General features: G+C 39.7%; 1 protein-coding gene across 1 annotated transcript in view; it reads left to right on the top strand.

Moving 5' to 3' along the window:
* Positions 1 to 18,108, top strand: part of CCDC175 (coiled-coil domain containing 175) — an 82,507-nt gene that overhangs the window by 47,087 nt on the left and 17,312 nt on the right. The window contains exons 10-14 of the mRNA XM_089907775.1: positions 1,502 to 1,612; positions 2,446 to 2,517; positions 9,939 to 10,074; positions 10,633 to 10,764; positions 16,191 to 16,329. Of these exons, the coding sequence (XP_089763901.1) occupies positions 1,502 to 1,612; positions 2,446 to 2,517; positions 9,939 to 10,074; positions 10,633 to 10,764; positions 16,191 to 16,329 (590 nt within the window). The remainder of the gene's footprint in view (positions 1 to 1,501; positions 1,613 to 2,445; positions 2,518 to 9,938; positions 10,075 to 10,632; positions 10,765 to 16,190; positions 16,330 to 18,108) is intronic.

Raw genomic sequence — 18,108 nt, 5'->3', positions numbered from 1 at the left:
CACTGAACTATGAACAGATCAGAGCAGTTGCTCTGTCTTACTCAGCACTGTATCTTCAGGATCTTGTCCATTGCTTAGCAGGTAGTGGGCTTTCACCAGTGTTTTCCTAATGAGTATTACAGAATAACATCTTGCAAGTATGAGTTATGTAAGTAGTAATACATTACTACGCTCAAAGTTAAATCACATGGAAGTGTAATTATGGTGTCCAGGCCCACTTATGTGAAGCTGAATTTATGGTCACTGTTGCAGCATTTAGGATGCAGAGAGTTATTGCAATCATTTTGTATCATCCAATTGAATAGTCTACTAATAGTATTCTTCAGGCAAAAACTTTCCTCAGATCCATACTAAGTTATCAGTTTGAATCACAAAATGTGCTGATGACAAATAATTGTAACAATAAAACATTTACTACTGTTGTTGGTTTTTGTCTTCTTCAGCTTGGGCTACCATAACAAATTACCATAGACCAGGAGGCTTAAACAACAGAAATTGATTTCTCATAGGTCTGGAGGCTGGACATCTGAGATCAGGGTGCTAGCATGGTCAGGTTCTGGTGAGAGCTCTCTTCCTGACTTGCAGATGGCCAACCACCTTCTTGCTATGTCCTCATAGAGCTGAAAGAGAGAGAGAGAGAGCGAGAGAGAGAGAGCTGTCTGGTGTCTCTGCTTATGAGGGCACTAATCTCACCATGAGGACTCCATCCTCATGACCTCATATAAATCTAATCACCTCCCAAAGGCCCCATCTTCAAATACTATCTCACTGGGGCCTAGGGCTTCAGCATATGAATTTGTGGGGGGACACAATTCAGTCCATAGCAGTTTTGAAGAAGATGAGACACTTAGATAAAGTACTTCCTGTTACAGGCACATTCCTATCAATGTCTAGAAATTTGAACAAAATCATAAACTTCCCATTATTCTCTCTGTAAGTTAGAGATGAAAAATAACCACTCTTTACAAAATGCCTCATGAGTGCCACCCACTGGCGTTGTCACTTCACATCTCGTTTAATCCTTAAAACCAGTGAGATAGGTATTGTGATCCCCACTTTATGGATGGGGAAACTGAGGCTCATCCACAGGTGAAGTCTCTTTTCAAGGTCACACTACTAGGAAGAGGTAGACCACTATCCAAAGTCGGTCTGATTGATTCCTTCACCTTTTACAAAATAACATAACAGAACTGATAAATTCATTAAAAGAGACACACCCACTCAGCATGATAAAATACTATAGAATTGTTCTTGTACTTTTATGGTTACTATTGCAGTTAATGTTCCTTTCATGGCTTAGAGATTTTCATAAATTTAGCCACCACTAGCAAAAAGACTTTGTTTCTATTTTTACTAATTTATTTGATAAGCAGTTCATGAACTAAACTTTCCAAACTACTTTTTAAATTCTTGTTTGTGGTTGCATATTTTCTTATGCTGAGGAGTTAAAAATGATTATTTCAACCTTAAATATATGATTACTCTGTTTTTTTCATGGTAGAAATCAGAAACAACTGGCATTTATATCTCAGAAAGAAAACGTCCTATCAAAAAGAAAAGTAGACATCAAAAATATGGAAGAAGGACTTATCAGACTCAGTGAGCTTCATCGGTATGTTTGTTGCCTTTGAAAATTTTAATCTTCATTCCTCTACATTTATCTTTTTAATAAATGGTAGCAACAAATCTATGCCAATTTCTAATATACTATAGAAAAGGAGGTTCATAATTGACTCTCTTTTACAGTCCAGAAAAGTCATCATCATCGAATCTTTCACTGAAAGGAGAGACAGGCACTGAGTTGTACATAAGCTGTGTTTAATACCTCTGTTACAGCCTTCACATTCCCCTCCATCCCAGATTCACAAGCAAATCTTCCATCCTTAGTTACCACTTATCCCTAATTCAAGAATATTTATTGGCTTTCTAAATTATACATGGCAGCAAATCAGAACTCAGTCTAGAACCCAGAGTTCCTCACCAATTTGTTGACCTTAACCCTTCCTATGTCACAGTGTTACTTCCCTTCATGTCCTCTGTATGCAGCAAGTTTGCCTTAGTCACAAGAGTCCTGACTTGCTGCTCCTTTCCTCTGTTTCTTTGCATATGATGATGTCCTTTCCTTGGTGAGATTGCACCTCCATTCTGGCAATCCATGTTCCTCCCTCTATTAAACATTATCCTCTAATAACCTTTCCTCAACTGCCTCGCCAAAATCCGTTCTTCCCTATCCTTGGCTTCAATACTTGCAAAATCAGTTTACACTTGCAAAAATTGTAATTGTCTTTCCATTAGTCTGCCAATAAAATCTGTTGTTTCACAAGGTTTGTTTTGTCTCCCAATTAGATGGTAGCCTTACTGTGCATGTGAATTATACATACAGTCTACTATACATTTTAACAGCTCCCACAAATGCAAAATCCAATATATTTTTCTTGTTTTTAGAGAAACAAAGGAAGTATATCGGAAACAAATAAAAGTCCTGAACGATAACCTGGAAAGAAAAAATCAGAGATGGTAAAAAAAGAAAATTCATTTATATTATAAGTAGTATATGTTATCTTTTTAAATTTTAATTTATTTATATTTTTATACAGCAGGTCCTTATTAGTTATGTATTTTATACATATTACTGTATTTATTTCAATCCCAATCTCCTAATTCATCCCACCCCCTGCACGCCCCCTCAGCTTTCCCCCCTTGGTGTCCATACGTTTATTCTTTACATTTGTGTCTCTATTTCTGCCTTGCAAACCAGTTCATCGGTACCGTTTTTCTAGATTTCACATATATATGTTAATATTCAATATTTGTTTTTCTCTTTCTGACTTACTTCACTCTGTATGACAGTCTCTAGGTCCATCCACATCTCTACAAATGACCCAGTTTCGTTCCTTTTTATGACTAAGTAATATTCCATTGTGTATATGTTCCATATCTTCTTTATCCATTTGTCTGTCCATTGTACATATGTACCACATCTTCTTTATCCATTCGTCTGTTGATGGGCATTTAGGTTGCTTCCATGACCTGGCTATTGTAAATAGTGCTTCAATGAACATTGGGGTACATGTGTCTTTTTGAATTATGGTTTTCTCTAGGTATATGCCCAGTAGTGGGATTGCTGTGTCATATGGTAATTTTATTTTCAGTTTTTTAAGGAACCTCCATACTGTTCTTCATAGTGGCTGTATCAATTTACATTCCCACCAACAGACCAAGAGGGTTCCCTTTTCTCCACACCCTCTCCAGCATTTGTTGTTTGTAGATTTTCTGATGATGCCCATTCTAACTGGTGTGAGGTGATACCTCATTGTAGTTTTGATTTGCATTTCTCTAATAATTAGTTATGTTGAGCAGCTTTTCATGTGCTTCTTGGCCATCTGTATGTCTTCTTTGGAGAAATGTCTATTTAGCTCTTCTGCCCATTTTTGGATTGGGTTGTGTGTTTCTTTAATATGGAGCTGCATGAGCTGTTTATATAGTTTGGAGATTAATCTTTTGTCCATTGATTCATTTGCAAATATTTTCTCCCATTCTGAGAGTTGCCTTCTTGTCTTGTTTATAGTTTCCTTTGCTGCGCAAAAGCTTTGAAGTTTCATTAGGTCCCATTTGTTTATTTTTGTTTTTATTTCCATTACTCTAGGAGGTGGATCAAAAAAGATCTTGCTGTGATTTATGTCAAAGAGTGTTCTTCCTGGGGCTTCCCTGGTGGCGCAGTGGTTGAGAGTCTGCCTGCCGATGCAGGGGACACGGGTTCGTGCCCTGGTCCGGGAAGATCCCACATGCTGTGGAGCGGCTAGGCCCGTGAGCCATGGCCGCTGAGCCTGCGTGCCTGGAGCCTGTGCTCTACAATGGGAGAGGCCGCAACAGTTAGAGGCCCGTGTACCGCAAAAAAAAAAAAAAAGAGTGTTCTTCCTGTTTTCCTCTAAGAGTTTTATAGTGTCCGGTCTTCCATTTAGGTCTTTAAGCCATTTTGAGTTTATTATTGTGTATGGTGTTAGGGAGTGTTATAATTTCATTCTTTCACATGTAGCTGTCCAGTTTTCCCAGCACCACTTATTTAAGAGACTGTCTTTTCTCCATTGTATATCCTAGCCTCCTTTGTCATAGATTAGCTGACCAGGTATTTGGGTTTATCTCTGGGTTTTCTATCCTGTTCCATTGATCTGTATTTCTGTTTTTGTGCCAGTACAATATTGTCTTGATTACTGTAGCTTTGTAGTATAGTCTGAAGACAGGGAGTCTGGTTCCTCCAGCTCCGTTTTTTTCCCTCAGGATCGCTTTGGCTATTCAGGGTCTTTTGTGTCGCCATACATATTTTAAGATTTTTTGTTCTAGTTCTGTAAAAAAAATGCCATTGCTAGTTTGCTAGGGATTGCATTGAATCTGTAGATTGCTTTGGGTAGTATAGTCATTTTCACAATATTGATTCTTCCAATCCAAGAACGTGGTGTATCTCTCCATCTGTTTGTGTCATCTTTGATTTCTTTCATCAGTATCTTATAGTTTTCTGAGTACAGGTATTTTACTTCCTTAGGTAGGTTCATTCCTAAGTATTTTATTCTTTTTGTTGCAATGGTGAATGGTATTGTTTCCTTACTTTCTCTTTCTGATACCTTGTTGTTAGCATATAGGAATGCAAGAGATTTCTGTGCATTAATTCTGTGTCCTGCAACTTTACCAAATCCATTGATTACCTCTAGTAGTTTTCTTGTGACATCTTTAGGATTCTCTATGTATAGTACCATGGCATCTGCAAACAGTGACAATTTTACTTCTTCTTTTCCAATTTGTATTCCTTTTATTTCTTTTTCTTCTCTGATTGCTGTGGCTAGGACTTCCAAAACTATGTTGAATAATAGTGATGAGAGTGGACATCCTTGTCTTGTCCCTGATCTTAGAGGAAATGCTTTCAGTTTTTCACCAATGAGAATGATGTTTGCTGTGGGTTTGTTGTATATGGCCTTTATTATGTTGAGGTAGGTTCCCTCTATGCCCACTTTCTGGGGAGTTCTTATCATAAATGGGTGATGCATTTTGTCAAAAGCTTTTTCTGCATCTTTTGAGATGGTCATATGGTTTTTCTTCAGTTTGCTAATATGGTGTATCACATTGATTGATTTGCCTATATTGAAGAATCCTTGCATCCCTGGGATAATTCCCACTTGATCATGGTGTATGATCCTTTTAATGTGTTGTTGGATTCTGTTTGCTAGTATTTTCTTGAGGATTTTTGCATCTATATTCATCAGTGATATTGGTCTGTAATTTTCTTTTTTTGTAGTATCTTTGTCTGGTTTTGGTATCAGGGTGATAATGGCCTTGTAGAATTAATTTGGGAGTGTTCCTTCCTCTGCAGTTTTTTGGAAGAGTTTGAGACAGATGGGTGTTAGCCCTTGTCTAAATGCTTTATAGAATTCACCTGTGAAGCCATTTGGTCCTGGGCTTTTGTTTGTTGTAAGATTTTAAATCATAGTTTCAATTTCATTACTTGGTCTGTTCATATTTTCTATCTCTTCCTGGTTCAGTCTTGGAAGGTTATATCTTTCTAAGAATTTCTTCCAGGTCATCCATTTTATTGGCATAGAGTTGCTTGTAGTAGTCTCTTAGGATGGTTTGTATTTCTGTGGTGTCCATTGTAACTTCTCCTTTTTGTTTCTAATTTTATTGACTCGAGTCCTCTCCCTCTTTTTCTTGGTGAATCTGGCTAAAGGTTTATCAATTTTGTTTATCTTCTCAAAGAACCAGCTTTTAGTTTTATTGATCTTTGCTATTGTTTTCTTTGTCTCTATTTCATTTATTTCTGCTCTGACTTTATAATTTCTTTCCTTCTACTAACTTTGGGTTTTGTTTGTTCTGTGTTCTCTAGTTCCTGTAGGTGTAAGGTTAGTTTGTTTATTTGAGATGTTTCTTGTTTCTTGAGGTAGGATTGTGTTGCTGTAAACTTCCCTCTTAGAACTGCTTTTTCTGCATCCCATAGGTTTTGGATCATTGTGTTTTTGTTGTCATTTATCTCTAGGTATTTTTTATTTCCTCTTTGATTTCTTCAGTGATCCCTTGGTTATTTAGTAACATATTATTTAGCCTCCATGTGTTTGTGTTCTTTATGTTTTTTTCCCTGTAATTGATTTTAATCTCATAACATTGTGGTCAGAAAAGATGCTTGATATGATTTCAATTTTCTTATATTTACTGAGGATTGATTTGTGATCCAAGATGTGATCTATCCTGGAGAATGTTCTTTGTGCACTTGAGAAGAAAGTGTGATCTGCTGTTTTTGGATGGAATGTCCTATAAATATCAATGAAATCTCTCTGGTCTATTGTGTCATTTAAAGCTTCTGTTTCCTTATTAGTTTTCTGTCTGGATGATGTGTCCATGTTGTGTCCATTGGTGTAAGTGAGGTGTTAAAGTCCCCCACTATTACTGTGTTATTGTCAATTTCCTCTTTTATAGCTCTTAGCATGGCCTTACGTATTGAGGTGCTTCTATGTTGGTGCATATATATTTATAATTATTATATTTTCTTGGATGGATCACTTGATCATTATGTAGTGTCCTTCCTTGTCTCTTGTAACATTCTTTATTTTAAAGTCTGTTTTATCTGATATGAGTATTGTTTCTCCAGCTTTCTTTTGATTTCCATTTGCATGGAATATCTTTTTCTATCCCCTCACTTTCAGTCTGTATGTGTCCCTAGGTCTGAAGTGGGTCTCTTGTAGACAGCATATATATATATATGGGTCTTGTTTTTCTATCCATTCAGCGAGCCTGTGTCTTTTGGTTGGAGCATTTAATCCATTCACATTTAAGGTAATTATTGATATGTATGTTCCTATTACCATTTTCTTAATTGTTTTGGGTTTATTTTTGTAGGTCTTTTTCTTCTCCCACTTAGAGAAGTTCCTTTAGCATTTGTTGTAGAGCTGGTTTGGTGGTGCTGAATTCTCTTAGCTTTTGCTTGTCTGTAAAGCTTTTGATTTCTCTATTGAATCTGAATGTGATCCTTGCCAGGTAGATTAATCTTGGTTGTACGTTCTTCCCTTTCATCAGTTTAAGTATATCATGCCACTCCCTTCTGGCTTGTAGAGTTTCTTCTGAGAAATCAGCTGTTAACCTTATGGGACTTCCCTTATATGTTATTTGTCCTTTCTCCCTTGTTGCTTTTAATAGTTTTCCTTTGTCTTTAATTTCTGTCAGTTTGATTACTATGTGTCTCAGTGTGTTTCACTTGGGTTTATCCTGCCTGGGACCCTGTGCTTCCTGTACTTGGGTGGCTATTTCCTTTCCCATGTTAGGGAAGTTTTCGACTATAATCTCTTCAAATATTTTCTCAGGTCCTTTCTCTCTCTCTTTTCGTTCTGGGACCCCTGTAATGTGAATGTTGCATTTAATGTTGTCCCAGAGGTCTCTTAGGTTGTCTTTATTTCTTTTCATTCTTTTTTCTCTATTCTGTTCCGTGGCAGTGAATTCCACCATTCTGTCGTCCAGGTCACTTATCCGTTCTTCTGCCCCAGTTATTCTGCTATTGATTCCTTCTAGTGTATTTTTCATTTCAGTTATTGTATTGTTCATCTCTGTTTGTTTGTTCTTTAATTCTTCTAGGTGTTTTTTGTTTAATTCTTCTAAGTCTTTGTTAAACATTTCTTGCATCTTCTCGATCTTTGCCTCCATTCTTTTTCCAAGGTTCTGGATCATCTTCACTATCATTATTCTGAATTCTTTTTTTGGAAGGTTGCCTATCTCCACTTTGTTTAGTTGTTTTTCTGGGGTTTTATCTTGTTCCTTCATCTGGTGCATAGTCCTCTGCCTTTTCTTTTTTCTTTTTTTTTTTGCGGTACGTGGGCCTCTCACTGTTGTGGCCTCTCCCATTGCAGAGCACAGGCTCTGGACGCGCAGGCTCAGTGGCCATGGCTCACGGGCCCAGCCATTCCGCAGCATGTGGGATCCTCCCAGACCGGGGCACGAACCCATGTCCCCTGTATCGGCAGGTGGACTCTCAACCACTGCGCCACCAGGGAAGCCCTGCCTTTTCATTTTGTCTGTCTTTCTGTGAATGTGGTTTTCATTCCACAGGCTTCAGGATTGTAGTTCTTCTTGTTTCTGCTGTCTGTCCTCTGGTGAAGAGGCTATCTAAGAGGCTTGTGCAAACTTCCTGATGGGAGGGACTGGTGGTGGGGAGAGCTGGTTGTTACTCTGATGGGCAGAGCTCAGTAAAACTTTAATCCCCTTGTCTGCTGATGGGTGGGGCTGAGTTCCCTCCCTGTTGGTTGTTTGGCCTGAGGTGACCCAGAGCCTGAGCCTGCAGGCTCTTTGTTTGGGCTAATGGTGGACTCTGGGAGGGCTCACACCAAGGAGTACTTCCTAGAACTTCTGCTGCCATTGTCCTTGTCCCTGCAGTGAGCCACATCCCCCCCCCACCTCTGGAGGAGACCCTCCAACACTAGCAGGTGGGTCTGGTTCAGTCTCCTATGGGGTCACTGCTCCTTTCCCCTGAGTCCTGATGTGCACACTTGTTTGTGTGTGCCATTCCACAGTGCAGTCTCTGCTTCCTCCAGTCCTGTTGAAGTCCTGTAATCAAATCCCACTCGCCTTCAAAGTCAGATTCTCTAGGAATTCCTCCTCCCATTGCCATATCCCCAGCTTGGGAAGCCTGACGTGGGGCTCAGAACCTTCACTCCAGTGGGTGGACTTCTGTAGTATAATTGTTCTCCAGTTTGTGAGTCACCCACCCGATGGTTATGGGATTTGATTTTATTTGATTGCGCCCCTCCTACTGTCTCATTGTGGCTTCTCGTTTGTCTTTGATGTGGGGTATCTTTTTTGGTGAGTTCCAGTGTCTTCCTGTTGATGATTGTTCAGCAGTTGATTGTGATTCCGGTGCTCTCACAAGAGGGAGTGAGTGCATGTCCTTCTACTCTGCCATCTTGAACCAATCTCAGTATATGTTATCTTAATTAACAATGCCCCAAAGTTGGAAGGATATCAGAGTGCTTGCTAGAGTCCAAGGAAATTATTTTCCCAAATTAAATTGTGAGTTTTCTTGGATCTAGATGTGTTTGTTAGTTTGATTTTTTTGGCATTGAACAGAAACAGAGTTTTTCATTCTAATCATGGCAAGTCACCAAAGAGTAAAATTGCCAAGATGTGCAATGCCTCTTTGCACCAGTAAGGAAGGTGATGTGTAGGGACAGAGGAGAGTGGTTAATTACACAGGCTCTACAGATGGACTGCTTTGTTTGCTCTGCCTCTTATTGGCTCTGTGACCGGGGCTAAGTTATTTAATAATCTCTCTGCTCCCATCCCTATAAAGTGAGGAATGATAGTAGCACCCGCCTTGTAAGGTTGTTGTGAATGGTAAATGAGATGATTGATGTACAGTATGTAGCTTAGTGCCTGACACCTAGAAAGCACTTGCAGAAGCATAGCTATATTTTATTATTGTTGTCATTATTATAATATTATTTTTAAGACTCCAATTGTACATTTTTACTCTTATCTAGTTATATAGCTTTTTTATATTAAAGTGGAGAGAAAAATTTGAGAACCTAGAAGCTTGAAATTTCTTACTAGCACTTTGAGTAGTTTAGGTAATTCTTTACTATTTCTGTCTGGGACTCTTCTTTTTCCAACACCCCTGAGCCTTCCGCATTTCTATCCTTTACCTAGAGGAGGCAAGCTCTAGGTAAATTGTGGTTTGTCCACTGTCCTGTTAGATGTACTGACACAACTTAATGTGAAGCAACTTGCAGAGATGGCATTAAGGCAGTTAATGTTTTGTCTCATTTTTTCAGCTAATATGTCTAGTCTGCAACATCAATAGCACGAACAATTTTATATAATCATAGTAGGATTTGTTTTGTTTTGAATTCCTTCATCTTTTCAGTAAACTGTGATGTCAGTTTGATGATAATTCTTTTTGTTCTAATCTCTAGTATTGTAACTCAGTGGAAAATAGCTTGTTTGCTAAAAAAACATGCACGTTGGACCAACATGATAAGGGCTGAAATACAAGAAATTATAGATAAAATTCAGGATGCTGAACTTAGACGCAGTGAATTATTACAAGAGGTAAAGGAACTCAAGGAACTTAGTATTTACTCCCTATATTGCATGTCAGTAATTCTTCAATATTTCATCAAACCTTACCTTATTAAAAGGTATTTTGCTTTCTGCTGATTTCATGTTTAGAGTGAATTATGTAACTTTCTTGAGAAATGTAGACAATTGCTCTGTATTAACTATAGGAATTTAGCAAAGTAGCAATTCTGTCCAGAATATGCTTTTGAAGCATGTAACTGAAACTTGAAGATAGTGTTTAGGGAAACTATCTAAAAATAAGGAGACTAAACATCATTTATTTAGCTCCTATATTCATCTTGTGCCTACCCTCCATCCCCTACTCTTCCCACTCCCCATTTCCTCAAGTCATTTATAGCTATTGTTTGGTGAAGAAACCAATCTCTGGAGGGAGAAGAAGATCCTCCTCAGTGGTTACTGAGAAATAATATAACCTGAAATCAGAGCCAAGTCTCATGCACAGAAATATTAATTTACCTGGCTGTTTGAAAATTTAATGCTGACTGCTACAAAACAAATGATAAATCCTCATTTATTTCCCCTAATTAGACCAGTTTTAGAGAAAATGAGATCAATGAGTTTTTGGCACAGATCGAACAACTTACATTAGAATTAAAACAAGAGGAAGAGGAATTTGTTGCCAAAGAAAAAAAGTTAATTCGAGAGTTGAGCAAGTATGAGGTAAATTTTATTTTACTTCTAAGAATAATTTTAGATGGTGATATGCAGGGGAGGGTGTATTTCATGCTATTTTAATCAGTTAGAAGTAAAGTAAATCTTCTAGTATAAACGACTACAATTAAATTATGAATCTTTCTTCTTTTTCTAAAAAAGAAATAGAACAACAAGAAATATGTTTTCAGTTTTAAAAAAAATCACACACTCCAAGTTTTGTGGAAGTGCTGGCAAAATCCATGGAGACAGGTAGAGTGTTGGATAAAACCACGAAGAGCCGGAACAGGGGAGGCTGGAGAGAGTAATGAAGGGTGAGGGAGACCAAGAAGGCCAATCTCAGAAGTCCTTCTTAAAGACAGGGCATGGCACTGACCTGGGAACTGCCAAGGGCTGACCTGAGGTAGAATAGAGCATGGATGATGGGGGAAGTGGAGAGAAAAGTCACTGCAAGGACCCAAGGGGCCCAGAGTGGCTAGGTCTCTGGAAACACAGCAGAAAACAAACCTTTTCAAGGTGATGGTGTTACCTTGATAGACAAGGCCATGTTTCTTGGAGACCACCATTGGAAGAGTAGCTGAGGAGAAAAGAGATGGTAGCAGAAGACTTCCTCAACTTGATTCAGTTTGAAGAGGGAAAAGAAGGCCTGACTACCCCAAAGAGAAGCTTTATTTGAAGGCAAGGGAGTAGGGAGTCCTTACATTTCAAAGTTTAGATCTTACCCTGGTCCAAGCCCACTCTTCCTCCCACCACACACACCCTGCCACATCCTGCAGAAACCCTCTGCAGATAACAGGTCCCAGAAAAAGCCAATTCTTTCTAATGTAAATAGCAAAAAAGAAGCAGATATGTCTTCCACACAAAAATACTATGAGAAAAACAAGTGAAGGGGCAATGAAACTTTCCATCAAATGAAGAGCGCTCAGAAAAATGGTGTTGGAACAGATGAAAACTGTGACTCAACATCCCTCCATGAATTCAGAAAAAAATAATTTCATAGAAGTGCCAAGGAAGATTAGCAATATGGAAATACAGGAACTCAGGGAAGAGACGTCAGAAGGGGATGGCCAGAAATAGGGAGAGGGGAAATGGGAACTGGCACAACTCAGGGAACAAACCAGGGAAAGAAAGCATCGCACAAACCTATACAAAATTAGAAGGAACAGAAGGAAGAAGCAAGGCGGAAAGCATTTCTCCATTGGTTGTAGCATGTGTGGGTACCCAGTATTTTTCTAGATGCTGAAAAACAGAAATTTTTTAAAAGGGGGGAAAGAAACAGAAGCCTTATGAAGCTTACATTCTAGTGGGGTGGGGGAGATTGAAAATAACAAGATAAACAGTAGAACATGTAATATATTCAGTGGTGATAAATGCTCTAGAGAAAATAAAACAGGGAAGTGGGATAGGGTGAGTGTGTGTAATGCGGTCTGTGTGCCATTTTAAACAGGGAATCAGAGAAGGGTACAGCGCCAAAGGCTATGAGGAAGTGTGATGCGCAGATATCTGGCGAAGGTGGCTGCAAGCAGAGGACATGCTAAGCATGCAGGTTCTGACGCAGGACTGTCCTATTTGCGGAATGACAAGGAGGCAGTGGGGCAGCAGCAGAGATGGGGGAGAGTGCTGGAGGTTCTAGGGACTCATCTTCCAGAAGCAGATGCTAACATGGAATTAGGAGTGCAAAGGTTTATTAGGGTGTAATGCCTATGAAAGGACTGGGCAGGGACCATTATGTAAACTGCAAACTCTCTGGGGAACTCCAGAGCAAGGATCGTCCATTAGAAGAGGCCTGCCTTGGGCAGAAATGGCTATACCCTTGTACCATCTCTTCGCTCACACAGTTAGTTGGAAGCCACCCCTCAAAGAGCATGGTCTTGGCTAGATAGCCAAGGCCACTCTGAAGGAGCCAACCACACTGGAGGCTGTCAGCTAACCACACTCCTTGCCACAGGACAGTGAATTCTTCCTTGAGGGTAGATCTAAAAGGGGCATCCCCAGGCTTGCCACACCTTGTGAGAACTTTGTCTTTCACTCTGCATGGGCTGGGAAGCCAGTAGTAGGTTCTGAGTGAAGATTATTTATTCTGAAATAATCTGATTTTCATTTAAATAGGATCACTCTAGCTGCTATGTTGAGCAGAATTTAGGAAAGCACTGGTGGATGCAGGAAGACCAATTAGCAAGCTAGAGCAATACACCAAGTGGTTCAAGTAGCTTGAACCAGAATGATAACTAAGGAGGTGGTTGGAAGTAGTCAGCATCTCAGACGTTTTTTGAAATAGAGCTGACGGAGGTTACCAGTCGTACTTAATGGTAAACGAATGAAGGCAATCCTCTTAGAGTCAGGAATAAGACAAGGACACCATTTAACATTGCATTCAAGCTTATACAATGAAATTAGGCAAAATAAGTAAATTAGAAGTATAAGGCTGCAGATGAGAAAATTTCTGCAGACAGTCTGCTTGCCAGGCTGTGTGCTCCCTGCAGGACTCTGTCCACCTGTGCCTCATTTACACAAAGTCATAGACAGATGGCAGCCTGTGCGCCATTATTATAAGTCCCTTTTCCCCTTGAAAATCACCATCAACGACCCTGGGCACATTGGAATCCCATTTCTGCCTTTAGTTCAGTGGCATGAGGAGCCCAAATTGGAGAGGAACCACCCTCAGATTTTGGTTTATGGAACCATTATTGTACCCTTGATAGAATCATTCTTCTCACCAGTAGTAAGATCTCTGGACTGACAGAGCCAAATTCACAGGGAGGGGGAGCAAAATCATTAGGTTTAATAGTGAGAAGGCCCACTGCATTCCCAAGGAAAAGAGCCCTGTATATTATTCACTGGTTCAGAATGTAAACTTCCAAATCTTTAGAGGTGTTTTCTTCTAGGCGGTGCTGTGACTAATTCTTGTGTAGACTTGGCTCCGATACCCAGGGGCCTCCACTACAATGTTCCTGTCAGAGCTTGCAAAGCCTTCTGCATCACTCTGATCTAGCACTGACACATTGATCACAGTTGGATCTGCTGGGTCCTTCAGCCCTGTGTCTGGCAAGGTTCAGTCAGAGAAACAGAGCTACCAGGAAAGGGGTTTATTAGAGGATTTGACCTTCTGCCATTGTGGGAGCTTGTTATGTAGTCTAGTGAGTCTTTTAGCTTTACATCTGGAGCCAGGGCCCAAAGGCAGCAGGGCAGGCAGTTCGGAAGGAAAGATGGACAGGAAGTGGAGAAAGCAAGGTCAAACTGGAAGTCGCAGGATGAGCGGAACTCATGAGCTTGGACTGGTACCTGCATTGGCCACTCTCCTTTCCAAGGCTTCAACGCCCAAAAATCGCAGCAGAAGCCGGAGCCTTTCATCACTGGGCTATGTATGCACGTGGCTCAGGACTCAGGGAAGCTGAGGGAAGATTTGAATGATCTGAAGAAGCTGTGGACCTGACAGGTCACCCAACTCCAAGAAGCTGAGCCAGCAGCCACCACCTTGCCTGAGCTACAGCAGCATCTGATACCCAAACCCTGACTCCTAGCGTAAAAGAAGAGCGTGGTTTCTTGTCAGGGTGCTGCCGGCAGCTTCAGCCTTGTGCAGGCAATGGGAATGAATTAATGCATTCACATGCCTCCTTATCCCCCCAGGCCATTCTTTTTTTACCGAATATAGTATAGATATGCGTTTCTTAATACTGCAGTCTGGAGAATTTACTCCTGATTCTGCATAGTAATATTTTTATATTACGGTGTTTTATGTATGTTTTTGTCTTTCTGTATTATTCATAAGGATTCTAATGGTAATTTGGAATGGGACAGCATATCACTGTATTAATTAGGGTGCGAGCAAGGTGCTCTATCAAAGAGATGCCAAAATGCAGTGAACATAAGCAAGATGTGTACTAAAGGGTTAACAATCCTCTATCCTTTACTAGGAAATTGACCTCGGCTTAACTTTCTGGCTCTTCCCCTCGTAGCCTGATAAAGGTGGATTATCAGTTGTATTATCAGGCAACATTGCTTATATAGAACAACCCTTTATTAGTATGCTGCATCTTGACCAGGAGAATAACTAGCGGGAAACCAGAGCATTGGGCTTTCCTGGATTTGATGCCTCTTTTAAATAGGCATGTCCCTTGTATAGACCTAGAAGGTATGCCCAAAAGATGTTGGTTCCAATTTAAACATGGGGCTTCTAGGCCAGGGAGTCCTTCACATCTACCCCTGTGGATCTCCTTCTCTTGCACTAACTTACCACTTTGGTGGGGTCAATGGAAACTAGCCTCTGGTAGGCTATGTTGTGAGGGCATCTCCCACTGGGGAAGCATGTCTGGCATTGCTCTGCTGGTCCTCAGGGTTTCCTTTAAATTATGTGTGTATGCAACTTAGATAAAAATAAAAATAAAAGTTTTTAAGAGTAAACTGGATCAATTATGGCCAGTTTAAATCTTTGAGTCTGAGTATCTATTTAAGACAGATACTCAGATACTTCTGACATGGTCATTACATAAGAGAGATGTTTATTTCTCTTTCCCGGTATAGGCTGAAGGGAAGGGGTGGCGGGCTGGAAGGGTAGCTCTGCCACCCTCGGCATGAGACTAACATCTGTGGGTCCAAGTGGCAGCTTCCATTCTCATCCTCTTCCAGCCAGGGGAAGGAGGAAGGACCCAAGGGGCACATACCCCTTCCTGTTGAGGGACACACCCCGCCTCCGCTCACAAACTCATTGGTCACACCCACCTGCAAGGGAAGCTGAGAACTCACTCTAGCTGGCAGCCATATGCTCAGCTAAAACTCAAAGAGTCCTGATATCGAAGGACAGGAGAGTGGATAGTAAATGTCAGTTGGCTGTCTTTGCCTTAGTCACTATTTTAAATCCACCCTAACTTTCTAAGAGAGATTCAACTATATTCCACTTGAAACTAAATAAAACCTGAGTTTGAATAAATAAGCAGGCATTTTCATGTTTTACTTTCGGCACTCTTAACCCATTTATTGTAGTATCATATCCACTTATTTCTACCCCCTTCCCATTTCTTACTAACATCCACGTTTCTTAGAGCTGGTATATATTTTGTTTTTCTGCCTGGTTTTGTTTTGTTTTTTTTTTTCATAAAATATGATCAATCAAGAGAAAGTTTCTCAAATATGTTTTTGGGGTACACATTAGGTAGCAGTAATAGAACCATAGCAGTACAGCTATAGAACTGAAAGGATCTTTGGAGAGCCCAGTGAATTTAATCTCCTAACAGTATAGATTGCCAGAGAGTCAGTGAGTCAGCCAACAAATATTTATTAAATATCTAGTATGTGCCAGATACCTTTCTATGCACCTTAGGATAAGAGGAGTCCAGGACAGACAGAACTTTTCCCACCAAAGAACTTACCTTCTACTCTAGAATACTGTACGAATTCTCCAAAATCATACCTCACAATCAGCTTTACTGTCTTTAAAGCAAAGATTCGCTGAGGAAACACAAATTAACAAAGAAAAGGAAGGTGAACTAGTCGAGTGTCTTCCACAGCTTCAGGTGGCAGAAGAAGAATACACGGACAAAAACAGACAGTTTGAAAATCTCATTGATGTTCTTACAGGTACATATGAAGCACTTAGTAATTGAACTCAAGCCCAGGTAAGGATTTCACTGTTGTCTGCTAACACAAAGTGGATCACAAGCCAGTGGTGAAATTCTCCCAACTTCTCCCATCACCTTTAACTCTCTGTTCTCTAGTTTTTGCCTCTTCTATTAATTTCCTCTTCTCTGCACCACAATCTTACTGTTAACTCTTGTCAAATTCCTCCTTTTCTCTTTTAAAACTGTTTAAAATTAAGAATTAGTAGCAACTGTATTATATGGTTTCTCTCTGTACTTGCTAAAGGTAGAACCAACTCCTTTATCTCCTGCCATGTGGAAAATTTTTTGTTTCTTAACATGAATTTACAGCTTGACTTTAATCATTTTCTAGCTTGACTTTAATCATTTATAAGGTATGTACTCCTTAGACTTTTTTCACTAATCTGCCCCTAAGGCAGAGATAGATGAGAGCTTGTCTCAGATCTGGGGGCTTCATAGAGAAGATGAAATGTGTCTGAAAGTATGCATATTTTGCATTTTATTACATGGCACACCATGTGTGTGTTTAATATAGAAAATAATTATTTTCTCCACAAAAATTGGATGTGGTCAGCTAACCCTGAACCCCAAATTTCACAGATCCAGAACCATCCCTAGAGGTGTGAGTCTTGTTTTGAATTTGGGGAGTAAAGGATCATTATCCAAGGATTTAGGTTATTAAGAAGGACAACTTCTAGAACTTCTATCTTCTAGATGATGGAAAAAGTGCCATTGGAATCAGGCCAGGACCAAAATTACAGAAAATGTGCACATTTTTTACTGGAATTGGGAGTAAAAAATGTGCATTGTGGTGGGACTGACCAGCTAGCAAAGATGAATATGGGGATAGGAATTAAAGCAGTGTGTCAAAACAAGGTAGTCATATGGAAACCCAATATGGTCAAGTGTTAAATAAACAGATATTCAAAGTGAATAGTGGTAATTTTCAAGGAAGGTGGATTTTTAAGAATATAAGAATATTATAAGAAAAAGTACCTGGGTCTGGTTCCCATTCCTCAGTTGATTTTCCACTTTTGCCACATTTTCATTTAGTCAACTCAGTTAGGTTTTCTTGTTTTTTTACCACTTTTACCAAGACTTGCAACATATATGTACTCTGTTCCCAATTTTCTACTCCCCCACCCTTCCTTCATCCCTTCTTGCACTGGGTGGAGGATATAAGAAACACAATGAGTATAAAAATAGGCAATATATTGCAGTATATTGCAAGAACTGATTCTCTTAAGTCAAAGAAAAGGGATAAAATACTGAAGAAAGTAGAGAAAAGAGAGGAAGGCAGGAGAAAAGAAGGAAAGGGGACGTAAGAGCAATGTGCTTCAGAGAGTAGGAAAGTATACTTCACCTGCCAGGAGTGAGACTTATAGAGGGTAGAATATAAAGGCTCAGTACACATAAAGAATAATGTTGTGACTTGTGATTAAATATGATGGATAAAACACATGCATCTATCTTTGCTCCCTAATAAAACTTCATAAAATATGTGCAAAAGATTTATTTAAAGATATAAACCCACAAGTACAAAGAGACTGGCAGAGAAGACATCAACAGATAATAAATAACAGCAAATTGTTGGAAGGTGTAATTGGATAGAGGTATTAGCAGAAAAAGAAGTTTAACTAGCAAGTGCTCACGGAGAAGCATAGCATGAGGACAAGAAGTTCTCTCCTCAGGACCAGGGAAGTCTTGGACATTGGAGGACAGGGATACTGTGAAGCCCGAGATGAGTCATGGGGCTGAA

The sequence above is a fragment of the Delphinapterus leucas genome, chromosome 2, assembly GCF_059928025.1.
Source record: "Delphinapterus leucas isolate spDelLeu-1000000601 "Yukka" chromosome 2, BTC_Dleu_Yukka2, whole genome shotgun sequence".
In the NCBI taxonomy this organism is placed as follows: Eukaryota; Metazoa; Chordata; class Mammalia; order Artiodactyla; family Monodontidae; genus Delphinapterus; species Delphinapterus leucas.
This window is presented reverse-complemented; position numbering and strand designations above follow the sequence as displayed.